This window comes from Aptenodytes patagonicus, chromosome 1 (genome assembly GCF_965638725.1).
Source record: "Aptenodytes patagonicus chromosome 1, bAptPat1.pri.cur, whole genome shotgun sequence".
NCBI classification, from domain to species: Eukaryota; Metazoa; Chordata; class Aves; order Sphenisciformes; family Spheniscidae; genus Aptenodytes; species Aptenodytes patagonicus.
The window spans coordinates 55,564,870-55,591,498 of record NC_134949.1 but is presented as its reverse complement, the minus strand read 5'-3'; the positions used below and the strand labels follow the sequence as shown (position 1 = coordinate 55,591,498).

The following is a 26,629-nucleotide window of genomic DNA, read 5'->3' as shown; positions in this document are numbered from 1 at the left end:
GAATTATACATTTGGTAATGCCTGTGATGTCAGCATTGTAAGTGTGAGTCATGACTTAACCAGCTTGGGTGGAGGCTAAGAGGAATGTTCCATTCTCAGGGCACTGAAGAAGGTTTCGCTGCTGAATGAGGGAAGTATGGGCACAGGAGGTGGCTATATCAATAACAAGAGTCTTTGTGTTCATGTGGTTTAGTTGGGGGACAGAGATATAATGATTAAGACTGAGTTTTGACATCTGCAGACTGAAATTCTGCAGAATTCCTCTTTTCCACAGAGGAATTCCTCCTCTTGCTTCTGCTTACTTAAGGCCCCTGGACTGGAAAAGCTCATCTGGTCCCATCCCTGCTGCTCTGGGCAGCAACATCGTATAGCCCTATACAAACCAGTTGTGCTTCTTCTCGACCCCATTTTAGTTGTTTTCACAGCTCCTTTCGGGCAGCTGTTCCAGACCTTCCCTCCACTGATGGTTAAAATCCATCTTATTTTCAAGGCAAATTTCCTCACAACCAGTTGTTCTTGTACCAACGATGTTTTTTTGCTTAACCCCCCCTTTTCTTCCTCCCTTGTGTATCTGTCCACCCTTTATTTATACAGAGAAGTCATATCCCCTCTTGGCTTTCATTTATCTAGGTTAAACAAGCTTTTTAATCTCCTCCTTTAAGGCAGGCTCTCTGTTCCCCTAATCGCTCAATCCAAGGTTATTGCTGATAACTAGCTTTTCTGTAAGGTTCCTCGCTGCTTTGCCCAAACCAAGTGTAAAACAGCATGACCTATTGCCTGTTGAGTAATTTTGGGGTGAAGAAATGTGTCAACTATCAGATCAAGAGAAAAAGACATCAGGGTGCTGCTGTTAAAATTTGCATTTGTTCTTCACCTTATCTCTACGAAGCTAAAGTCTCCCATAATGACTTAGTTCCTGATAGAATTTCTCTTTAATAACAGTAATGACATCTCTACCCAGACTGAAAGCCAAGCCTGTGGAGCTACAGTAGATTTCTGTAGTTCAGACCTGGTGGAATATCTTGCACCAGCCTTCCAAAAACTGTCTCAATCCCAAATGATTCCACTTTTTATGCATGATTTATTTCTTCACAGTCTACTGCAGCATTAAGGTTACAACAGCATCCCCCAGGTTTACCTTTACTTTTATGTACCCTGAGCAGTCCATACTTCCATTGGCAGTGTCCCAGTTATACTTGCTATTTCTATGGTGTTTCTGTTATTCCTACAGTAGCCCTTTTCAGGTCCTGCCCACTTGTTCTGGTTTTCCCATGTCCTCATTCAGGATCTGTATGAATTGTACTGACAAGACTTTTATTTGTCCTTGGACTCTCCCTGCTTCCCAGAGGGGTTAGGTATGCTTTTCCATCAGCTGTATTACCAATAACGCTACTCTTTTCTGCCCGCTGCCCAACATCCTACATTTACCTTTTCTATATTTGATCTTCCGTTTTCCATGTTTTAAAATCAGGTGTAAAAGTTACATAAGCTTTTTCCAGTTAACTATGTGACAGCAAAAATAAAAGGCAGGAAGTTTTCACATTTACACCATTTACAGATACATGCTGAATGTGTTCCCTCATCTAGCTCTAGACAAGTGTGTGTGTGTGTCTCCTTGTTTGCATACTATTTGTGAGCCTCATGACCTTTTCTGTATTTATCTACCCAGTGAACCCCAGACGTGAAAACACACCATTATCTCCATTTTACACAATGTGGAATGGAGGCACAAGGGTGCAGATCAGGTTCCAAAGGTCCTTGGTGGAACAGGGAATTTCTGCCTTCTAAACCATGCTCTGTGTTGTTGCCTTAGTGCTTCCTCACTGGAACGAACAAACCCCTCAGCTCCTGGAAAAAAAAACATAATAAGGGAGGAAACATTGAACTTTTGGGGAAATGCAGAAAGCAGTACAAGTTCTAAGTGAGTTTGGAATGGTCTTTCTTTTATTCTGTAAATGAAACCAAATCCCTTTTGTTCATTTTGTATTTCTTCTATACCAGGAGTGGCAGGAAGTGAGAGATTTTAAATGAAAAGAGAGTGGTGCAAGGCATGGTGCAAATGGGAGCCTGAATGAAATAAAAACTATCAAAACATTTTGCCCAGACATAGTTCTCCTGCAGCCTGTTGAAGAACAAGTGCTTGAAGGTTCAGGCTTTCCCTTGAACCTTCGCCCCAAATACAAATGCAATGCCTCTGAGCATCTTGCCTAAAAAACATATCTGAACATTTCTGGTTTTATCCAGAATTGTATTCTGCTGCCTAGTCCTTGAAAGCCAAATTTCTAGGAGGTTTTGTTTTTCCATCTGTTGACATTAGTTAGAGGTTTCTCCAGATGCTCTTGTGTTTTGAAGTCCTGCCTTGGCATACTAGGAGGAGCTCAGAGATTGGCTTTGCCCTGGCTAGAACAATTTTGGAAGTTCATGGGAGTAGCTTGTACTTGTCCGTACTACCCATCTGGGTAAGGATTTTGTAAATGGTGAGACTGGGTGCTGGTCATTTGAACAGGTGGTTGCTTTTGCCAATGAGATAAGATATCCACTGAATGAGACTACCAGATCCTCTGTGTTATAAATAACTTACTGACCTGATAACACTGAAAAGAGCACATGTAGAAGAATAAGGAAATATACTCTTCTGGTATAAATTGCAGCAAGAAGATTTAGGTTATACATCAGGAAAAAAACCCTTTTTAATGGGAAGGATATTTAAGCACTGGAATAGACTGCCCACGGAGACCGTGGGCTCTTTGTCAGCGTAAGGACAGGTTAGACAAACATCTGCCACAAATGGCTGTTACAAGCCTTAGCTTCCCTTAGGAGGAGAGAAAAGCCTCTGTTAAGAATTAGTTTCAGGGAACTAATATGATACACTTTTCATTAAAGATGCGCATTAACATTCTGCAGAACACTTTTATTCTGGCTGCATTATACCGCGGTTAAGGCAATTTGCCAGCCTGCTGGAAGGCTTTTGGAAGGCTCTCACTTATTTTCCCCTTGCATAGGCAATCTTAACTTTTGTCTGCATGGGATAGCTTATATACTTAGGCAAACCAATAGCATATATGATTGACTTTTTGTTCTACAACAGCTCTCACTTTCTTTCTTTGCAAATGTACTGGTCTTCTACTTCCAAACAGCTTGTTATCCAGAGTAGGATCTTATATTTAAAGTAAAAGTTAGCTGCTCCCCTCCCTCAACACCTCCAAATTCATCCCCAAACCAAAGTGGCTTTCCTTTCTTGATAAGGTCAGATGTAGTACAGACAGAGCAAGGGGAAGATAAGGTGAAATTCTGGCTCTTAGGAGCCCTGCCCTGGCATACAGGAACATACCTAGGGATTGGAGAATATGATTAGAAAGCGGGTTTTAAAGATCCCTAGCATCCTTACTTTTGCTGATTCTGTGACGTTCCAGGGCTCCTGGTGGTAGTTTGGATGACTAGACTGTGATTGGAGAATGCCCAGTGGATCTTGAAACTGCAGGGTGACAAATATGTAGGATGCCTGGGATGGTTTATTTTTCCTCTTTTTGCTGAGGCAAGCACTGAGCAAAACCTAAGTAATAACAGTTCACAAGCTGTTAATACCAAATACCCTGAGACTTCAGAAGTGCCTTGCTCTGCTCTGCACAGCTTGGCAGGTTATATTCTTTAAGCGTAGGCATCATTACCTGGACAAATCTGTGACATTTAATTCTGTTGAGGCTAACCTCTGTCCCCACAGTGAATTGCTCCTTCCCTCTCATGGCAGATTATCTAGCATATGATGCACATTTGTATTTTCTTTCTCTTGCATTGTCTCCATCCTCTGCACATGTGGTGTTTCTTATTATCCTTACTGTCCTTGCCCACATGTTGCTTAAGCCCGCTCTTCCAACTACATGCATACACATTTCACCCTTGCATGCATGAGCATGTAAAGAAGTCTGCCCCCTCTTAATTCACAAAGCTTTTCTGACTTGGCTTATTCATATCTGTACATGTCTGCAGGTATATGGCATGCCTGATTGTTCAGGTTAGCAGTGAAACATAATATTTGCATGTATTGTTGAGACACTCCATAGTTAATTGGAAAATTTAGGTCAGAACATTCCCTTACATCCTGTTTTTCCTCCTTTTTGGACAATTTAGAATGATTTTATTGGGATAACAAGGAAAGGATGTGAACTACTGTATTTGCAGGTTAGGATTAGGTGCTTCAGCATGCAGGAGGCTGTGGCAAGACTGTCATTGTTATCCTAATTTCATAAAGTTTTCTGTGTAGTACAACACTGTGAAACGTGCCTGGCACACAGCCTTATGAGCTCCCCTTTCCGTCCCAGAGAACTTCTGGGTAATTACGAGTTGGGTTTGTCTATCTGATCTAATTTATCACTTAGGGGTTTATATCATGCCTGTTACTGTTGATATCTAAGTGCTGCTGAGATACTGCAAGATGTCTCTTTCATCAACCACTTATTTCTATGATAAGTTAATGTTACTGAGCTGAAGTCTGGGCTGTTCTGTGCAGCATCTTAATCACTGGTCCCTACTGAGCCCCGTGTGTGCATTCTGCTTGTCTGGTGGCTTCACTGAACTGGTTTTGGGGATTTGGGCTCAGTTACTTGAGGGCTAAAGTTGCACTGCAGAAATCTCTGGCTCAGATGATGATAAATTGACCTGCTTGGTCAGTGACTGGGAAGTCCAGGGCTGAGCAGACCCTGGGTGAGCGTGTGAGTATATGCCCTTTATTCCCTCAGAAATGCGCTCTCCACATCCAGGCTTAGATATTAGCATGAGTACAGACCATCTGCTGCCCTAGACATCACTACCTGTCTTTTGTGAACAAAAGGGACTACCAGTTCCTGAGGCTCCCAGTCTGCCAGCTTTCACCTGCTGCTCAAAGTGTATTTAAAAATTAAAACAACTCCCCTTTGCCCACTCAAGTAACAAAAAAAAAAAAAAAAAGAGAGAGAAAAAGAAGAAAAATAGCTGTGTACCCTGCTTGCTGGTCTGAGCAGCATGACTCCAGAGGTAGAGGGAACATTAGAGGCAAGCTCTCCTTGGCATTTTTTGCCAACTGCTGGTCATAAGGGCCCTTGGGAAGGTAAGACCAGCTGCCTGGCCACTTCCCCCCCTTCTTACAAAACCTACTGCCTTGCCCTCACTGGGGTTCTGGGCTCATGCTGCTAGGATGGATGGGGAGGCTGCTGTCTCTGGGTGATTTCTTCTGCCTTTCTTCTCCCTCCACAAGCCCCTAGAGTGGATTTTTCTTTCATGGTCAGATGAAGCGGTTGTTTGTTTGTTTTCAAGGTGACAAGCATTTTATGTGAATTCTAGCTGCTCTCAAATGCCAAACCCCAGCTGGGCTTTGAGTTTCACAGAATAACCGCTGACACCTAATGAGCCTCTAATAAGTGCTTCTCCCTCCCATCCTGTCATTTAAATAAATAAATGACTGAAATTTGGGGGTGGTGGGAGGTGGTGTTGGATTGCAGTGGAATGAAGCTTTTCTGTTTACCCACCAAGCAGGTACACCGCTAAGAGCAGTCGTGCAAGCTTCCCACACACGCACACTGCCTCTGCCATCAAGTCAACGTGTCTCAGCCCTGTCCTGTAGGGCTTTCTTTGAGGATCGTGCAGGAAAGTTCCTTCTAAAGCCCAGTGAGTTTCTTGCCCTCTCAGCTTCAGCTGCCAGCCAAGGTGCTAATTAGTGTCAACTGTGATGCGGAGAATTGAGAACAAAGGCGAGACTTTGATAGTTGAAAGCGTAGTTGATGTTCAGGTTTTTTCTTTTCCTGGAATTTTTGCAAGGAATGGTCTACCATGGGCAGTGGGTGTGCTACACGTATCGTCTCTTCAGGGACTGGAATGGCTTCAAAACAACTCTTACTTGTGGCAGTAGGTATAAGGCAACTGAGTTCCACCCCCCTTTTCTGACCGCTGAAGATATGATCTCTGTTCGCTTAAGAAAAGGAAAATGAAAAGATATAAAATTGCAATATATCCTTATGGAAAAATAGCAAGATTAAAAAATCATAGATGCTCTTTGGTTTTATTTTTCCTGTGTCAGAAACACAGCAATTCCTTGTTTCCGGCTAAGGTATGTAACCAAGTCACTGTGAAAGGACAAAAGCAGCTATTTCAGTAAGCCCTTAGCAGGGGATAATGAGCACTACTGTTAGCAAGCATCTCTGTCTATGTTCTTATCCTGTTTAGACACTCCTGAAAATGCAGAACGTCTCCCTCTTCAGTTGCCTATCTCTTGGAAGAACTCAGTCCTGACTGGGAATGGGCAACCTTTTTCCAGAAGAAGTTGTTATTTCTGGACAAAATCAACTTTGCTTAAAATGAATCTATTTATTTGGTGAATTTCACTGAAAACAAATGAAGAAAAAATTCTGAAAAAAATAAAGAAGTGCTGTTTTGACTTTTTCAAGTGAAGTATTTAAATTTCTCTGTTTCAAAATGACATTTTATTTCAGCATTTTTATATACTTATCTTTTTTAGCAGGAAAACCCCCCATTTTTATTGTGGCTAGTAGGCGGAACTCAACATTTCAGGAGACAACAAGCCCTGTTGCTGTTGTTTAGCTGAGAAGGTTGAAAGACATCATGTCTGTTTGACCATGGTGATGGTATCCCCCCGGTCATCCACTCACTGTCCCAGAGGGTGAGACCATCAGAGAGATGAGACAACCCAGACATCTTTCTTGTTCTCCACTTTCCCCTGGTTTGAACCCACTTACTCAGAGCCTTCTCCCCAGAAATGTCCTCATCTTACATGAGCTGTGAGCTTGGGTACTCCAGAGTTGTTCTCCTGTCCAGGCCTGCAGGAGCTATGGTTGATGTAGAGGGATGGGGCAGCTAGAAGCCTATCTTTTGTGGTTTGTGTCTCCACAGGTGGGGAAATGGAAGGAAAAAAAGTTGCAGATGAAGTATTACGTGTGGCCCCGCTTTGAGCTGTATCCCGACTCTGAGGAACGTGAGGATGATCACCTGAGTATCGTGACCTTGGAAGAGGCACCGTTTGTCATTGTGGAGAATGTGGACCCCCTAAGTGGCACCTGCATGAGGAACACGGTCCCTTGCCAAAAACGCATAGTGACCGAGTATGCACCCTGGGTTTTTCTCCTCCTATTGGGGTCTCCCTTCTCAGCAGAATGTAGAGAGTCTGTTGGGCCAATACGTCATACCCTGATAATCCTTTTTAGAAAAGTCACCTCTGTTTGCCCAGCCTGGCCTGTGTCCATTCATGACTGGCCCCACTGGGCAAATCATCATAGTGTGTCCCTTCACCCTCCAGCACAGATAGCACAAGTGAAATTTTCCACATGTGGGAGGGGGAGTGCATACTGAAAACAGAAGGGAATTAAGGGAGTTTTCCCCAGTCTTTTAACCCATTATTGTTGTGACGGTTCAGGAACAAAACCGATGAGGAGCCAGATTACATGAAGAAATGTTGCAAGGGGTTCTGCATTGACATCCTCAAGAAAATTTCAAAGTCTGTCAAGTTCACCTATGACCTCTACTTGGTGACTAACGGCAAGCATGGGAAAAAGATCAATGGGACGTGGAATGGAATGATTGGAGAGGTCAGCAGCAAAGGGAGGGCATGGTGGGCTTCACCCCTGGGCTGGGTGACATGGGTCAGGTCTGGTCTCCCATCATTATTGGATCCCCTTCTGGGGAAGGGACAGAGGTGACTCTATAGAAATGATTGGCCTGGATCCTTTCTGGGCACTGGGTGAATTAATCTGCTCTGACACTCTGACCATGACTACCTTTCCTGTTTGACGATTACTTATTATTCTCTATAGTGTCACAAATTTGGCCTTCACAGTCAAAGAAAGAGGGTGATATCCATGCACCAGAGAGGCTGCAACCTAGATTACGCTTAGATTGTATATAAGGTGCATAAAGAATGAAATAAGACTTTGCAGTGTTAGAGGGAGGAGAAAGCAAGGACAGAAAAATGAGATAAGATGTTTTCTCAGTGGCTGATATGTTTATCCTAAGACCTCTGCGGATTTATTTTTTATACACATACCGGCTTTGAGGGTAAGATTAATGTCTATAGATTTCCTGAAAGAAGAAGGTGTCCTGATGAAAGATTAGAAAGGAGAGATGATAGAAACAATATAGGGAAGGGGATTACAGGAGTAAAAGGACTGTGTGGAAAGGCAGGAAGGTGAGAAGGGGCTTGGTTGTGGTGCTTGAGAGGTGCCTCGGCTCTGTATGTGATCTCTTCCTTTCCTTCCTCCAGGTCGTCACTAAACGGGCCTATATGGCTGTGGGATCCCTCACCATTAATGAGGAGCGTTCAGAAGTGGTGGATTTCTCTGTGCCCTTCATTGAGACGGGAATCAGCGTCATGGTGTCACGTAGCAATGGAACTGTCTCACCTTCTGCCTTCTTAGGTATCATTTTAATCTAAAATTAAAACTTCACCCCGTGTTCATTGAAAATTAGGTGAAGGTTGCTTGTGATTCTTAGCCTGAAAGTCCCTTTTTGGGAGTACCTGTGGGACAGGTCTATAAAAATAAACTGTGATGTTTTAGTTCTAAATCCCAAGCAAGCAAAATCCAGGCAAATGCAAACAGGTACTGCCTAGGAGTTCCAAGGCATTTCTCAGCAGTTGTATGCCTAATCCCAGCAAAGAATGGGCTCACTCAGAGTGGTCACCTACTCTGCAGCATGTGGTTTCCCAGTGACTCAACTAATAGCATGTTCAAGGAGTGTAAACCAGAAGAAAATTGATTCAAACCTTATAGCTAGTATGCCATAGTACTTAGTGATAACAACTAGCAATAAATTGTTGCACTTTAAGAGACTTTATTTGTAAAAAAGGTATTAACTTGACCCTCCCTTGTCAAAGCAACTGGTAGAAGTTGGAGATCTAATAGAGCTTTTCAAGAAGAGCTGAGCCATCAGTTCTGTGCTGACACTGTGTCTTCCAATAAAGTGATTTCTAATGTCCTTTGGTGGTGGAGGATGATCAGAGAATGCAGAAATGTTACTGCATTTCCCCAAGACATCCATGCCTTCCTACTATCTACTATTTGGCTTTATAAAATGCTTATAATGCAGCAAACACAGTATATGAGTTATATAATTACTGTCTGCTCTCTGCCAGCAACCTGAGAACATTACAAACAGAAATAACTTTATATGGGTAAAGAAATTTTTCCAAACCTCTTTTAAGTAGGAGCTTCATGACTATTCACTCTTCAGGAGTTTTTGCCTTTAGCCAAGCCCACCAATATTGCTGGGGTATGTAAAAGCAACGATAGTTAACTCCAAAATTTTAAATTGCAATTTAACTGAGGTTGCAATATTGGCTATAGTCTGGAGCAAAGTTCTAAGTTTATTTGATCTGGTTCAGTCCCATCTTTATCTGTTCAGGCTCGGAGAAGGAGAAAACCTGGCAGAGATCAAACACTTGCAGAATATGAACACTAACGTTTCTAGAATGAGCCAGTGTTCCCATTGCTACAGGAATGGAATAGCTGAAAACCTACTATTATTATGGCTGAACCTCAGAAATTTGGAGATGCTCTTTGGCTCAATAGCATCTTGAAAGTTGGATGCTTGTCTGAAACTCTGCCAGTTCTGCTTGATTTTCCCCACTCTCTCCAGATGGTGCTGGAGGACTTCCTGGGAACAATCTTTTATCGATGCATTTTATTTTATCAATGCATGCCACAATGGCTGCTTGTAGTTCCAGATGGAGCCATGTGTCACAAATGTAACAGTAAGAAGGAATGCAGTCATTACGGAGACAGAAACTTCACTTCTCCCAGTTCAAGAAGTTTTTCAGACTCGGGTCGAAGGCTTTGTTGTACCTTCTGTTTTTCCGCAGCCCAGTTTGCCCCACACTCTCACTGGGGTGCTCTGGAGAGCAAAGGAGGTGAGAGAGGGGTGAGGTGGTGTATCAGGTCTTTCACCATGGTTTTCTCTTCCTTTCCAGAGCCTTTCAGTGCTGACGTATGGGTGATGATGTTTGTGATGCTGCTTATCATCTCTGCGGTGGCTGTCTTCGTCTTTGAGTACTTCAGCCCTGTGGGCTATAATCGGTGCCTTGCTGATGGCAGAGGTAAGGGGAGTCCCTCCTTGCTATGATCCTCTCTCACTTCCAATCCCGGCTCCTTTGTCAGGGCGTTTCCTTTGCCTTGAACATAATATGGATCTAGCCCGCTCTGAGCTGTGCATTCGGACTAAAGAGGGCAGGGATGGAGGTGGAAAAAAGGCTCTGAAGAGAGCAGATGTGTATAATGGATAATTTGCTTGGCTCAGGAGACGGAGCTGTGTCGCCTTTCATCTCTAAAGCACGCACCAGCTTCAGCTCATTTCTCATTGAGGGGAAACAGGTCCTAGTAGCTGGTGCTGGCAGTGCCTATGGTGCTGCCCTCTCTGAGGCAATCAGAGGGCTCAGTGCTTTCAATCCATCCTTCAGTGCTACGTCTCCCTGGAGAGCAAGCTGCTCTGCCAGCCTCCCAGCATAGTGCTATGTCCTCCAGACTCCACATCTGTCACCTGGGCATGTCCCTCCCCTACTTGGCTCTCTGGCTTGCTAAGATCAACTGAGAAAGTGGGAAGCTCATTTTCCTGGGAGTGGGTGATGGATTATTTTGCAAGGGCAGCAGGAAAGATGGGAACAAGTGAGTGACCTATCTCTGTGGTTCTGATCTTCAGAAGACAGCCTGATGAGTTAAAGAGAGGATGGACAGACAGCTTAAGAGACAGCCTTTTTTGCCTTATTGGCATGAAGTTAGCAGGTTGAGCCTTCTGTCATCTCCATAATCTTCACCCCCCAATGAATTAGCCCTTCAAACCTTTCTGGGTTTATTGGTCCACTCAGAACAGTGGGAGAGAGACAGTTACTGGAAAATGCACTCATTTGCTACTCAGTCTAGTGATTTGAGTGAATTTATGCCATCAAATTAGAGAGGAGTGAAAAAAAAAAGTGTAAATGAGAATGCAGGCAGAACCACATATATGGGGAAGTGGAGAACTTCTCTCTTAACATGGAGCTATGGAGGGCCTTTATGGCAACTGATTATAACCACATGGATCTGTGGACACAAGTAAATACCGTTAAACCTGTGAGTCTCCTGAGACATATTAATACAGATGTGGGACTGGAAGCAGTTCTTAGTACAGGTGTGCAGTCATGCAGTTATTAAGTTAGCTGAACTGCAGCTGCAAGTATCAATATTTCTGAGCAATTATGAACAGTACTGCATGATCAGGCAGATATTATGCCTGACAGTTGTAACTTGAAGGTCTAGAAATCAGCTGCAGAGACTGCAGTGCTTGTTTGGTAATGAACACTCTGTCTAATGTTACTTTGACTGCATTCAAACTAGTCTATGACAGTATACCCCTGCCTCCCACACCTGCATTTTCTCTTTACGGACACCAAGATTTTCTCTCCAGGGTCAGGTGGGCATGTCCTGATCTAACCCCTAAATGATGTTCGGTTGTTGTTGGGGCATTCAAAGTTGGAGAGCTCAGAAGGATTCCGTGTCCCTGGTTTGGATCGGAGGCTCCCATTGCTGCCTTGGTTTGTGGCTGACAAAGTAACTGTGAAAGCACATAGAGTGATCAGTGGAGAGAGAAAGGCTTTAGGAGGGAAATTCTCAAGATTTTCTTACACCTTACAGTTCCCACTGATGATTTGCAGGCCTTACACCTGTGTGTCTTAGGGCTCATTAGGTAGGGAGGGATATAACGCTACCAATCCAGCATGTAAAAAGACAAGGACTGCCAAACCATGTTTCTTACAGCAACTTTGTCTCCCTGACATCTAGATGCTCCAGTTTTGCCAGGTGATGATTCTGCTTTGAATTTGGTGTGCAGTTCTCAGGGTGCAAAATGAGGCCCTTGCACCTTTCAGTTGTATTTAGAGTAACACAGTGCTTTCAGATGATCTATGCTATTCCCTGCTTAGGGGTTTGGAGTGTCAAAACTTTCTTCCCTTTTGTCCCTCTGCTGGAGCTAACCTTAACCAGAGGCAGCAGGACTAGGCACCAGTCAGCCTACCCAAGGGAGGAGATAAAACATGGGATGCTAATCCAAAAGGTTGCAGAGCCAGGTTGGCACTACTGGAAAAGTGACAGACCCTTGAACTGTGCCAGAGGGCTCTCATCCTAAGAGGGTCTTCTCAGTGTCTGAAGCAGGATCCTTGGAGTAATTGCATCTGCAGTCTCCCTGACAGCTCCTCTTGTGCTCAAGTTGAGCAAATTTTGGTTTGGGTTCCCGCTAATGGAACCAGCATATGCTGGGGATCTGAGGCTGCTGGGAGACCGGCAGGATTTCACAAGTTTTCAGGCCTAGTGCTTCATGAGCACACATGGCTTTTGGGGTATAACTGAGCCTCCACGCTGAAAAGTGAATAGGGAAAATAGCAGCTCTTAAAACACTGGATCTGCTTCTGAACTGTCTGGGGCAGAGCTGCTGATTTTCCTGCAATAGACCAGAGTATATGTCACTGTTATGTACCTTAGACACAGAACATGGGAGAGGGAGCTGTGTTCTTCTCTGGCTTGTGTGTCTTCAACAGGCTGGGTAATGAAACCCTCTTGCAGAGGTATTTGTAGAGACCTGTTATTTCAGATGGTGCTCTTCCTTGCACCTGTACAAGTACAGTGAAGGCCGTGTTCTGCACAGGCGTATACTGGAAGTTCAAGGACAACATCATTGCTGAGTATCTAGCAAAGAGGATAGAGTTTTTCTGAGCAAACTCTGTTTCTGGTGACAACACTTGAACCAAAATGGAACGTTTGGGCTTTTAGATACTCCAATCAGATACAAAAAAAGGCCTTGTATAAGGCTTCAGCGGAAATCTTTGAGACAGAATAAATATGGAAGCCTGAGGATGTTTTAAAAAAGTAATTCTTCAGGGTCGCACTTTTCTGAGACATGGTGTCATGAACATAGGGGAGCACAGCTGCGGACATTCATTTCATGTGTGAATAGATACTGCTCTTAACTCTGAAGTCAAGATGTGTATATGAATAGAATGCAGACCACTTACTCTGAGATGCTCACTGTGGAATCATGTTTCTCAATCACTCTAGAGCCAGGAGGTCCCTCTTTCACCATTGGCAAAGCTATCTGGTTGCTGTGGGGGCTGGTGTTCAACAACTCTGTGCCAGTGCAGAATCCCAAGGGTACCACTAGCAAGATCATGGTGTCGGTGTGGGCCTTCTTCGCTGTCATATTTCTGGCCAGCTACACTGCCAACCTGGCTGCCTTCATGATCCAAGAGGAATACGTGGACCAGGTGTCTGGCTTGAGCGACAAAAAGGTAATGGATCCACCCAAACCCCCAAAGCAGCCTTTTCCACAGAAGAGGCTGCTCTACCCTTTTTTCTTTGCTTTTACTGGGAAAGAGTTCAGTTTTTTCAGAGTCACATCATAGCTTTAGTCCCTAGTTTAAATAGCACAACTGTTCTTCGTTGGTATTCAGTTGCATTTTTACATGTTTTAAGCACTTCAGGAATGAATTAGAAACAGAACTGAACTGTGCTTGCTTGCATGATCCCAAACCACGCCTTGATTGTCAGCAAGAAATGAATTAATGGAGCTTTGGAGATGATGTGTGTAATGGCTGTAACCTGTTTTTTTCAGGTTGAAATAATTTGTCTGTGCGGGAATGCTGGCCATTAGGCTAGCAAATAGGATCTGTTAGTTTATTCTGGGGACAAGTTCTGCCCATGGGGGTAAATCAGTGTGGCTTTGATTATTTACTATTGCTTGCATTTGAAGTTATACTGTCATTTTTTTGAGGCCTTTGGAAGCTTAGCACAAGAAATGGTTTCCTGTTCAGAGTGTGTTTCGCTGCCTTGTTTACATGCACTGCATTTTGTCCTCGCAGAGCATTTGCTTTTGCTGGGCTCTGCACACTGAGGATTTTGAGGAGACTGCTCGTGCATGCAGGGTAGCACTGTTTGGTTTATGAGGGTCTGAAGCTTTGCACACTGTTTTTTTTTTTGCTTTGTGGCGAGGTTACTCACAAGGAATTGAGTGTTGTGAGGCTCGATTGCCCATGCTGAATTTGTTACTCAGTCACTGGGGCTGTTTAAGGGGTCATGCCATTGTAGGGCAACCAAATAGCAATAGGTTGCACACACTGCTACCAGGGATAGCGGCAAGAGGACTGGAAGTGTCGGTTTGTTACTGCTAGACTGGTTATAGTTACTGTCTCTTGTGTCCCCCATGACAGTCTAGAAATTAATTGTGGCCAGACCCCCTGTCTATACAGTGTCCTGTGCAGCAGGCTGGAAATTCTGTGGTGGATTAACTTTTAAGAGTTTTTTTTTTTCCTTTTGTTGTTTTTTCCTGGAATGAAATATGGCACATAATAATACAATCCGTGCAGAAGTGCTCCTGTTATTTGTTTTAATTTCAACCTCAATTTGTTTCATGCTGTCTCCACATTTGCAGTGTGCTGTGTTGAGGAGGGGGTGGGGGGGCAGGATGCTTTTCTGCCAGGTGGAGGTTGTTGCGGAGACTCCTTAGAAGCTGTGGACTCCCTCACGCTGAAAGGCACTGTTCAAAATCAGCCAGCCCTATCAGCGTTAACATTAGTTTGTCATCATTAGATTTTCAACTGTTTGAGCTAAATGGGATAGTTCATACCTGTGATCTATTGTTTCAGGCTGTGCCTAGGCTCATGGAGAGACCCACGCTTTCATTCTCATGTTTTTCAAGATATTCTTCATACCTGCAGAGATACGTGCATGAAATATCAGTTGAAAGCGGTAACTCCTGGAGCTTCACAGAGCCTTTGGATACAGGTCTCTGGGCGTATTTTAGTTGATTTCACTGTAGGGCCTCCTGGGTGTATTGGATTGAGGTCATTTTCCTCTACTTTTCTTTGCCTATGTTACCTGTATTTGCTTTTGCTATTCTAAAGCATATGTGCTTTGTTCCTTGGGGAAGAGAAAGGCCACAGTACATATTCAGATTGTTGTGGTATGCCTCAAACACAGCTGCTAGTGCAAGTGCAACATTTGGATAAAATTACGATCTACCAGAGCATCTGGAATCAGATGAAAATTGGCTAGTAAAAACTGAAGGCCAACTGCTGCCTCTGGAGAATACAGGTGGAAATATGTCCATGCGAAAGATGTGAGTGAATGAGCTTGATCTACTGGGCTTATGGTTTTCCACTCAGTTTTCCACTCTCTGGACATGCAGAGGGCCCTGCAGAATTTGAGAGAAGCCATCCAGGCATCTGTCACACTGCTTCAAGATGCCCTGGTTTGGGAGGAATTCATTCTTCTGAATTTCCTCTTTTCCCTCTTCCAAAGCCCGCATACTGCTTGTAATTTGCTAACCCCCTCAATGCACTGCTTGGCCAGGATGCAGGGTGCAGCCACGTGCAGGGGAGATGGAGGTGTCTTTTCCTGCCTCCTTAAATTAGCTGGTTCAGACTTTCAAAGGAGGCAGTCACTGACCAATGCCAGGTGGCCAAGAGGAACAACTGTAGCTTCTGGTCTCTTTTATCTCCAGTGTGTGATCTGGTGTCCACAGCAGAAGTGAGGGAGATGAACCTCCTGGCCTGCTACATCAGCTAGCAAGGGCAGCTGTGTCCAGCACAAGGAGTCAGCAGAGGATGTAATCCAAGCCAACAGGCAAAGGGCTAGTTATTTTAAGGGATATTGTTTCTACTTGCCTAGACCCAGATCTGCTTGCAAATGATTTTGTAGCATGACAGTACCTGGGGAAGGTGTCCCACTGGCACTGTACAGCAGCCAAAATGCCACATGCACTCACAAAATTCATTACTGTGCCTGGCTGAGGAATGCTTGTCAAGGTCAGGCTGGCTATACCCTGCAACAGCCACCCTGAGGGTCCCCTTGGACCCTCTTCCTTGGGCCTTGCCTGGGAAGAGCCACTCTGAGAGGTGCCTATGGCTGCCGACCTGCCGCTTCCCCAGAAAAGTGGGCCGAAATGCTCCAGCTGTCTAAAGACTTGGATGGTGTCTTGGCTGTGCCCCAGCATTTACTTCCTAATGACATGCAAGACAGTGACTAACGTCATGTCCCTGCTGTGCTGTGTGGATGCTTGAGCAGGCCCGTCTGAGCTGGGCTGGAGCAGATACCTCTGTGCCAGGGTAGTACGTTGGACTGAGCGTGGCTGGAGGCTCCCTGTACTGAGCTTAGTGACATCTGCCGCTCTCTTTCTGGTCCAGGTGATGCTCACCCTGCTGAATGCCACCCCTTTGTGCTCAGCTGGCCCAAAACTGGTGCCAGAGCTGACCCAGGAACCCACCTCACAATGGCTGTTAATTCCCCCATGTTAACCCTTGCAGCTGCTAAATCATATGTCAAGCTGTGGCTCCTAATGCCGGTGCAGCCGCGGGCAGTTTGAGGGAGGAGGAACCCGCTCCTCCCTGAGAGCAGCACTGGCCTCGTGAGTCCTGCAGGCAAAGAGCTGCTCTGACAGCATCTCCGTTCCAGCTCCCTGTGCTTGTGGTGTGCCGAACCGCTCTTCCTGCATAGATGCCAAACCAGCGCTCGCTGCCTCCGCCGGTCCATCTCATGCAGTGGAGCGGCTGGATGTGGTCCTGGCAAGTGTAGAGCCGTGCTGGCCAGGTCAGCTCCTCGGCCGGAGCTTTGCCCCTCGGCAGCAGTGCCGGCGAGCCCAGCCAGAGCATCCTTGCATGTGCCGCTGGGCTGCATCCGTCTGGGGTCCATGTGGGGGGCTGCTATGGCCCTGACCCCCTGCGAAAGCCCTGCTGGTAAGATGGCCTGTCGCAGAATACTGCAGTCAGCTCCCGGGTCTGGATTTCATCTGACTGTAATCAGGAGATATAACCCAATTTCCAATAACGGGAGAGCTTCAGACACATTAGAGAAACAAGTGCCTGCGGTATTTCAGTCTAACGAAGGCAATAAATACAGGAAAGATTATATAAAATGAACTAATGTGTGAAATAATCTAATAGCTATATGTAATTTCCATTCATATACAGTAGTAATAGAATAAAAGCAAATGTGGACAACCAACAGGGCATTTAAATAAAATAATTTAGAATGCAGTAGGTTAATAATAATAATAAAAATAGTATCCATGCCTATAAATTAGTTGGAAATGCCAAAGAAGCTAATAAAGTATCAAAATGGTAATTTTGTAATTGACATAAAAGGGAGAGAAATGGATTTCTGCATGCCTGCAAATTAATATAGATTGCTGAAATTTCACACATATTTGACTTATTTGCTTTTTAAGATGTTAATGAAATGTTGAGACAAAGAGCCTGTTTCTGTGCAGCATAGGTCAGCTATTTTTTTCAATAGATATGCTTTTTTAAAAAAAAAACAGTTTTGGAGTTAAAACTGGCCAATGTTTTTACTGAAAAAAAATCTGGGGAGAGCGTAAGAAGGCAGAGGGAAACTGATATTTGCCAAAGTAGCTCATTTTAGTGTAGTTGAAACAAAATACTTTGATATTTCTGACATGTATTTTTGACTTGTCATTTTCTAAAGGTAGTACTCATAAAATTGACCTACATTTAAAAAAAAAAGGAAAATAAAGATATTTTTCTATAACAAAGGAAAGGGACAGAAGGAGATAATGGGAAGACAAAACAACACTTTATTATGAGGTGAATGAAACATTTCAGGTTGATACAAAGCAAAAGTCTCACTGAAAAACCTGCAAAAAAGGATCTGCTGTATTTCTGCAGTAATAGATGCTTGGCCATGAAACTGAAAAATGAATTATTTCCTACATTGTACTCTGTGGCACATTAAATCTAAATTATACAAGGATCCCAGATATGCAGAACACTTAAGCATGTGCTTAACTTTGCGCTTATGAGTGGCAACATTAAAGTCAATGGGCTATTATTCACATGATTGAAGTTAAATGCTTTTCTGAGCTTGCAGCTTTTGTACAACAAATACCTGTTCTGGAGAAGTCTAGGAAAAACGCAGAGTGGGTATATCTGTCAGCTAGAAATTTTCCAAGGGGACCAAAAGTGGGGGTCAGTCTTGTACCTTGTAAGGTCTTTAAGGGGAAGATTGTCTAACCGGATGGGTTGGAGGCAGTACAAATCTTCCAGGGGATTGCGCATTTACTGTCAACAGACATTTGTGGTACTTTCACACATTTCTGCACGATACAAAGAAAGTTTTATGTGGCGGTGTCCAAATGCAGAAAATATGCAGTCCTTTCAACATCAGTATGATTTTTATTGTCAGGAGACCTTTGTGGAGATATGAGTTAGCTAGACAGAAGTAAGACCATGCCACTTCCAACTCTGTCCTCTTGTGATAAATCAGAACCTTTTTTAAAATGTGTAGAGTCCGATGCACCTTACTTGACCAAAACACAAAAAAATAAAGAAGTCCCAAACCCCCAAACCTTATGTCATGGGGTAGAGTTGAATTTCTTTCCACAGTGCTTCTCTGGGGGGGACATCTTCCTGTAAATAAGTTGAACTGTGTTCAGTCTTTTGCTTAAATATGACCTTTATATATAACGTTAGTGGTACTGACTAGTGCTTAATATAACAAACATTGGTTCATAGTGAAGTGTGGAAAACTCAGAGCTCTGATAGTCTGAAATTTTATGCCTTAAATTCTGATGATATCTCTGCACCTCTTTGTAAATCATCAGTTACTATAGTATGAACTATTTACAAATACTATATAGTGCAGTATATATCTGTGTAATTACGTATTATGCTAAAGTCTTCATATTAATAAATAGCTATTAAAATAGCTACAGCGTATCGTATGTTAGTAATAGATCTTTCTAACTGCTGACTTACATTTACTGTGTACATAAATATGATCTCAGATAATTTTTTACAGTTGTAGATGGGTACATTTATCGTAGATTTAGTCATTCTGCACCCTTTGGATTGGCACAATTTTTAAGCTTTCTGAGATCCTTGGAATAAACCTCTGTGCCTGTGTGCTAAAAAGTGATTCAGTAGTATTATAGCTATAAATGTTTAAAGGCAGTAGGTTTTCAAGCATGCTTTTTCTCCCCCCACTTCAGTCCTATTTTCTTTGTCATTCTCCCTCTTTTTTTAAGCTCAGCGCTGAGTAGTGCAGAGTGGTGAGGAGGCTGCGATATGCTTTAGCCTTGACTCAGTCTCTCAGGATTCTCTCTTTTCTGTTGATCTGGAGGGATTTAATGGCAGTAAAAACTTGTAATGGGACTCTTCAGGATTAGTGCCAGTTAAAATGCAGTTTAGTTGGGAACTTAAGCAGGTAAGATACAAGGGGAGGGGATACTCAGAGTCAGACCATAGGCTTAATTCATCCTTGCTGGAAAGGGAGAAACGCAACCCCTTGAGCTTTGCTGGTGGCACGGGTGGGAGTTGCTGGATAAGGGATGTTGGCAATGGGGCCACGGCATGGTCCTTAGCTTGCAGCTTTTGCATTCCCCCCACCATGCTGTCCTGGCCTTTCCCAGGCCTCAGCCACCACTGACTCTTCCTTTTCATCTTCCTTTTAACTGGCTCTTGGACCTAACCCTTTGGAGGCTCTGGGCAAATTTGGTCGCTTCTGTGCTAATTTTTTGGCAGTCTGGAAAAAGCCATCTTCGGAGAGTTATGTAAGGGGAGGAGGGAGCGAGGGAGCAAAGGATTGTCCTGCTTCTCGCGTCAGTATATGTCAGCGGAGAGGGAAGCAATGAATATTTTTATTTATTATTTATACAGTGCCACAAATGTACTTGGCACTCTGCAGTCAAATAAAAGACAATGGCCCTGCCACCAGGATTTGGCAGCCTGAATGATGAGAGCTGGCCTCCTTCATCTGAATGATCAGGGCTGAATTACTGGTGGGGAGGGGATGGGAGGATGAGATCTACAGGATTAAAAAAACATACAACAGCCCCCCCCCTTTCATTGCTTATGGCTAGTGACCATGATCTTTGAAGTTATATGTACATACATATACTTGATAAATATTTGGCAGGTTGTATCTTCCCAGGCATTTTGACTTCACCTGGTGGAAAGGAGCCCTGCTTCTCCCAGGCATTTGGCTATTCAAGGTCAAACTTCCACTGAGTCTTGGTGGCCCAGCAGGCTTGCTTGCATCAGGTGTACCTGCTCCAGTGCCCCAGGAGTCACAAGGGAGTGATACAGTTTTCATTCCTCTGCTGTCATCTGCTTGCAGATGGGAGGCAGCTTTCTGTGGAAGTCTAAAGGAAGGCATTCTCTCACACCTCTGGGATGGTGCTGGGATGCCCCAGCTGCCCTGCCTCGAGTGCCCTGCTTTTTGCTTTGCCTCCCTGCCTACAGAGGTGCTTAAGAAATTGCATTAATGTGATGACTAGGCTTTTCTAATTACTTGGATGAAAATTCTGGCCCCAGTGAAGTCTTTGGGAGGTTTGCCAGACTTGTGCAGGGTTTCACCCTACTGCTCAGTGGTTGGTACCCATATACAAAGTGCTGAAGCAGGTTGGCTATTAGTGCTCAGAAGATAGGAAGCTCCGATCTGCCTTTCTTAGTGAAAAATGGATGAAAAATGGAATTGCTCTCCCACCAAACTACATCCCCTGAATTTCTCAGTGTTTCATAATTTGTTAACCAGCTGTCTCATGTGCAAACAAAGCAGATTTCAAACTCCTCTGTACTTACCTGCCACCGCTCCTCTCAAGGACTTTTTCATCAGTTAATTTTCTCCCTCTGAATGAACATCTACACTTCTAATGATATTGACTAATTGAGTGTACTAACCAGCATCTTTCTGCCTCACTATCTGTTTTGTGCTTGCCTGGGATTATTCAGTAGGTGCCTTTTGCCCCATTGTGTTTAGCTTCCAAGGAAGCTGACTTCCAAGAATGGAATACATGGCATGATTTGATGCTGGGATAAACAGATGATCTCCATCCTCTACATGCATGCAAGCGAAAGTTAAGTGTACTGTACCTAAGATCCCATAGCCCACTTAATTGCAACACACAGCACAGACTGTGCTCGTCTGAACCACACCTACTAATATTAGGGCTGTGCAAGGAGCCTCTGACTGGTGAAGCTACTACTCACTCGTCTCTCACTGGTGAAGCTCAGTGATTCCACTACAGATGTTGTTCTCTGGTCAAGCTTGAGGGACACCTAACAGTGTGACTGACTTGAAGCCTCTAGCCTGCCAAATGTGTCCTGAGGAAGTTTTAAAGCCTTAGTGTTACCTTTTGGGTGGAGAAGCTGCACAAAGTCTGCATAGTGCTCACACACTTGACAGACCCAGAAGACACCTGGTTTGTTGGTGGTGGGTGGACTCTGTCCACATGTGATGGTCTGATTCTGGAATGGCCCCACAGGCCTGGTGTATCCGTAACGCCTGGGTCAGCAGAAAGGCAGTGTGGTCCCAGCATGCGCATGTAGGTCTGGCTATGGAAGATGTGGGACCCCTGAAATGCCATCTGTTTGGGGTGACACTGCGCTGCCCAAGGTTTGCAGTCTTCTGCTCTGTGCAGAAGCGGCACAGAGCAGGTCTGCACATAGCAATCCAGCTTGCAAAGAGGCTGCACAATCCTACTGTGTGCATTGCTCTGGCAATAACTGCATGTGATGGCGGCTTCTTCCACCAATTGGATCTCTGCTTTCATCTCAGTTATTTTACAAGGACAACTATTTTTAAAGTTGCTATATTTGAACTCCTTTCTTTTGCTTTCACCTGCCCCCCCTCACCTCTGCATTGTCCCTAGGTTGCTCTGTTCCCTTCCTTGACCCACACGTGTCCCTGTTTCACCACCAGACATTCATAGATACTTTTCTTCTTGTTTGTGGGTCTGACCCACCCTACATCTTCCTTTAAAAGTGACTTTAATCTAATTCTTTGCCAACTTTGCTGCAGTCAGCTGCACTAACTGATAACTCCTTTCTCAGACTTATCTAGAGGAATTCATGGGTGAAAGCACTATGCAAAGCAAGACCAGAGAATTTGAAACATCACCGGGTATTGAATAATAAGATAAACCACAAAGTCAAAGTCTGAGGGAGCACAAGGTATTTTTATGCCCTCCCAAAACTGACTTATATTGAATTTGATGCTGTTAATTCCTTTTTTTTTTGGTTGCTGTTGTTTATAAATCAAGGCATGTGTTGTTTGACTGGTGAAGACAAGAAACTGGGTTTTTGCCACTGCAATCTTAGGGCTGATTTCTGCGACTGGGTCCAACAATCAGGAAGAGTTGATGTGGTGACTGGATTCTGAGCTGTGAGGAGTCCCAACCGCTGCTGAGGAGGTGGAGGATGATATCTGTGAGGGAATGCAGAAGAAGAGAGGAAATCAGAGCTAGGGTAAAAGGCGGATCTGAAAACTTGTAGTCACTTGGAAATGGCTGTGAGTTCCACCTTGGGAGTAAAAAATGTCTGTAATGTCAAAGCTAGGTGACTGTGCAGAGGGGAGAGGGATGCTTTAGGAATGAAGCTTGAGAAGTATCTGTACAAGAGATTCATGAGTAACAGAGGAATGAGCAGCACAGTCTCTTTAGTCTGCTCTCCTCACAGATTATTGTACCAGTGCTATGATTTAGGATTGCAGTATGATTTTCTCCCTACGTTGTTGGGCTGGCACATTCCTAGCTGGGATGCTATTGCAGCAATGTAAAAGTGCCCTGCACCAACATACCAACAGAGCAGGCTCCACGCTGGGAATCTGTAGAGCACTTCCTCTACCAGGACAGGTGATGGGGCACAGTTGTGTGGATGTGCCTATGTGCATGATCAAGCTGGATAAAGAAAAGAATACAGTAAAAGCCCTGAAGATGGTTCGGGCAGCGATGATTGACGTTCCAGAAACAAACTGGTCACCACCTGAATGCAAATCAGGACAGAGTTACAGCTTTGAAGAACTTGCAAGCTGCAGATGACAAGACTAAAGGACAGAGGGAAAAGGATATAACATAGAGAGGCACTGAGGAGAGTAATAACGAGCATTAACTCTCACTAGCAATGCTTTTATTATCTTGCTGCGAGCTTTTTTAGTTTAATGTTCTCTCAGCATCTTGGGGTCATGATCAGATTGTTCTTGGTACAGTGGAGGTGGAGAGCATGTCCACCAACCAAAGGCAAGTCAAGGAAAGACTTACTGGATACAGCCAAAGGACAGCAGCAAGAATGGTTGGAGGTCTAGATAATACAGCTTGCAAAGAAAGACTGAGGAAACTGGGCCTCTTTAGCCCCAATGCAAGAACATGGCGAAGAAACAGCTCAACGGTCTTCAAAAACATAAAATGCATCTTCAGAGAAGAGACTATTCTGATTTCCCTGCCCATGGTGAAGATAACAGAAAATACTGCAGTTGGATTGCAGCAGGAAGGCTTTAGTTTAGACACTTGGAAGAACTTTCTAATAGTAAAGCCCTGGTGTGGGTTGTCCAGGGAATGAGGGAGTCTCTAGCACCAGCCATCTTCCACAGCAGGCTGAATGAAGAGCTGTAAAGAATGGTGATGTTTAGGAGAGACCCACCGGAGAGAGAGGGGCAGAGCAGACATCTTCTCAGGGCCAGATCCAGGTTTGTGATTCTGTGGTATTGTTCATGGTGCAGCTTGGGGGACAAAAATGACATATTTTGGGGGTATGAAAAGGACACGCCTCCTCTCTTTGAGAGTCATCCATTAGCTGTGAAGGAGTTCATTTCCTGGCTGAAACAGAGGATACAGAAGCAAGGCAGCTAGGGCAAGACATGTTGCTGTTAACATGTGTAGTCTATCAAGACTTAAATGTAGGCATAAAGCTACCTCGGAGTTAGACCTGAAAACCACTGACCCACCCTTTAATTTTTAACAAGTTCTGCATGAAGCTCCTGCGCAAACAGCCTGACTGGATTCTCAGGCAATGAGGAAAGGTGCAAGCTGACTGCAGTGACATGCAGCTGAACAAGAGCAAGAGGAGACAATCAAGGATGTTTGGGCAATGCAGAGAAGTTGTGCTAAAATTATGCACTCGAGCACGGACTTTGCTTTTCTAGCCTGATGTCATTAAATCTTACGTTGCAGCTCACTAATAAATGCCATCTTTTTTAGAGATATTTGGCCTGTGCCACAACAGATATCTGCTTGTTGTACGGCTGCCAAAAGAGCAAGCAGAGTGCTGCTTATAGGTGCCTGCACAAAAGGTTGTGACTGATGCCCTGATGGGCAAGTTCAAGAGAGTGGTGGGCACTTTGGGCTGTCTGCTACCCACAGCAGCTGGCTCCCTGTACTTTTGGTGGGAGAAGATGTCCTGAGGGCCAAATGATCCAGTGGCTAGATTCAGTTGTGCAAATGTAGATGTTTAGAGCCAATTTAGGTGCACCAGAGTATCCAAAATACCATCAGGTGGCTGGCAAATCTGACACAGGGGCTGTGAGAGACCTGCTCCCAGGGTGAAATTCCCTGGGGCATCTCAACTTGGCACTTAACTCTTGGGCAAATGAACTGAACCTAGAGTATCTAACATGGGCTCAAGCTCTTTTGGACTTGCAGCTAACAGAGGAACTGAACCTGAGGACCTTATTTTGGCAGGTCAGAGCTGTGGTAGAAAATTTAAACTGAGGGTCTGGGCCTTACAAAGTGAAAGGAGCTCTCCCAGAGAAGCTGTGTAAAGGTAAGGTACTACACATGTACACGCACGCACACTCACACCAAGTTTTGCCAGCTCATTATGTTATCCAGCAGGGGATTTTTTTTTTTTAAAGCAATGTAAAAGTAGATCGACTGATAAAAAAGCCTTTTGTTGTGAGAGCTTGCTGAGTTTGGGAAACTGCTTTCAATGCTATTGGCAAACACTTTACAGTGTAAACAGGGCCTACATCAGGCAGATAAATAAGTGCAGATGCGCTTTTCTGTAGGAACCATTTGGTGATAGACAATATATTGAAAAAAAAATTCTCATCAAATTAATTGTGGCCAATTAGAAATAACCCCTTCCCCTCATCCCTGAATCCGCTCCAATCGTGGCTGCCTGAATAGGAAGAGCGCCTATCACCTGTTTCATTATGCAGATTGATATTCAAACATCTGAGAACAATGCTGCTTTCTGCACTGCACGGCTCCAAATTGCTAATGAAACAGCTCTGCCAGACAAGTCACTTAAACCCGTTCTCGCTGCTGCTGCCGACAGCTCTCATGGCGAGTTGCGGGGGGGAGCAGGAAAGGGGCTCTCCACTCTGAATGTGCTAATAGCCCCCAGCCTGTGTGTTTATCGCTCTCCAGAGCAGGAAGATTTCTGCTCTCTGACTCTGAGAGGTTACTTTCCCAAAGCTGTGGTCTTATTTGGACTTAATGCTTCTTGATTTCAATTTGTGGAGTGAGGGATTGAAGAGGTGGACAGCCACTGGGCTCTGAGCACAGGCATCTCATGTCCCAAAGCCACCCCAGCCCTTCAGGTGTACTTGGTATGTATTTCTGTATCAGAAGTAGTGTGGCCAGCAGGAGTAGGGAAGTGATCGTGCCCCTGTACTCAGCACTGGTGAGGCCACACCTTGAATACTGTGTTCAGTTTTGGGCCCCCCACTACAAGAAGGACGTTGAGGTGCTGGAGCGTGTCCAGAGAAGGGCAACGAGGCTGGTGAGGGGTCTGGAGAACAAGTCTTATGAGGAGCGGCTGAGGGAACTGGGCTTGTTTAGCCTGGAGAAAAGGAGGCTGAGGGGAGACCTCATCGCTCTCTACAACTACCTGAAAGGAGGTTGTAGCGAGGTGGGTGTTGGTCTCTTCTCCCCAGTAACAAGCGATAGGACGAGAGGAAATGGCCTCAAGTTGCACCAGGGGAGGTTTAGATTGGACGTAAGGAGAAATTTCTTTACTGGAAGAGTGGTGAAACATTGGAACAGGCTGCCCAGGGAAGTGGTTGAGTCACCATCCCTGGAAGTATTTAAAAGACGAGTAGATGAGGTGCTCAGGGACATGGTTTAGTAGGCATGGTGGTGTTGGGTTGACGGTTGGACTCGATGATCTTAGAGGTCTTTTCCAGCCTTAATGATTCTATGATTCTATGATTGGTGTCTGCTTCCCACCCCCATCTCTAGCATCCACCTCCCACCCACATTTCATGTGAAGCCCGCTCCGTAAGGGATTTCTCTCATGGGCAAGAGCGTATCACATCACCTTGGGTACAAGGGGAGCATCTCGCGACCGAGGCCCCATGGTGAGTGAGCGGGAGGCTGCAGGCGGGGTACGCCTCCGCCCAGGGCTCTTTGGGTGCAGGGCTGCAGCCGAGCCCTGCAGGTTCCCTCCCAGGCAGTCATCCCTCGAGGCAGGTAGAGCTGTGGGCAGTGGGACAAGGCTCCTGCTGTAGGGAAGTGTGAGGGGGGGTCCTACAAGTGCCGACCTTGTACAGCCCTGTTTGCCGCTCCCTGTGACTCTCTGCAGCTGGGTTTGCTCAGCAACCGGTGCAGTTTCTTATCTTCCCCTCCCCTGTTATCACCACATTTTTTTGCCAGAGCCTCACAGGGCTCCTCTTTGCAAATGCCTGCGGTAGAGTAGTTGTGACTTAGGGCTCTGGCAGGAGAAACATTTACATTAAATGATGGGAGAGCTCTCTCTCATTAATCTAAATTCTGACCCTTTCTGTCAATATCTGCTGTTAATTCCTTTGTCGATATTTACTGAGGCATTGAGATTACCTCTGCACAGGCTGCCTCCATGTAATGGCCCCTGCATCGTGTCTCAGCTCCTGTCTCATGTCTCTCA

The 26,629-nt window shown here is 44.7% G+C and overlaps 1 protein-coding gene across 2 annotated transcripts in view; it reads left to right on the top strand.

Moving 5' to 3' along the window:
- Window positions 1–26,629, top strand: part of GRIN2B (glutamate ionotropic receptor NMDA type subunit 2B) — a 205,759-nt gene that overhangs the window by 167,408 nt on the left and 11,722 nt on the right. For both annotated transcript variants that reach the window (XM_076336352.1, XM_076336362.1), the window contains 5 exons: window positions 6,880–7,088; window positions 7,400–7,571; window positions 8,243–8,396; window positions 9,947–10,072; window positions 13,059–13,288. In XM_076336352.1, coding sequence (XP_076192467.1) covers window positions 6,880–7,088; window positions 7,400–7,571; window positions 8,243–8,396; window positions 9,947–10,072; window positions 13,059–13,288 — 891 coding nt within the window. The remainder of the gene's footprint in view (window positions 1–6,879; window positions 7,089–7,399; window positions 7,572–8,242; window positions 8,397–9,946; window positions 10,073–13,058; window positions 13,289–26,629) is intronic.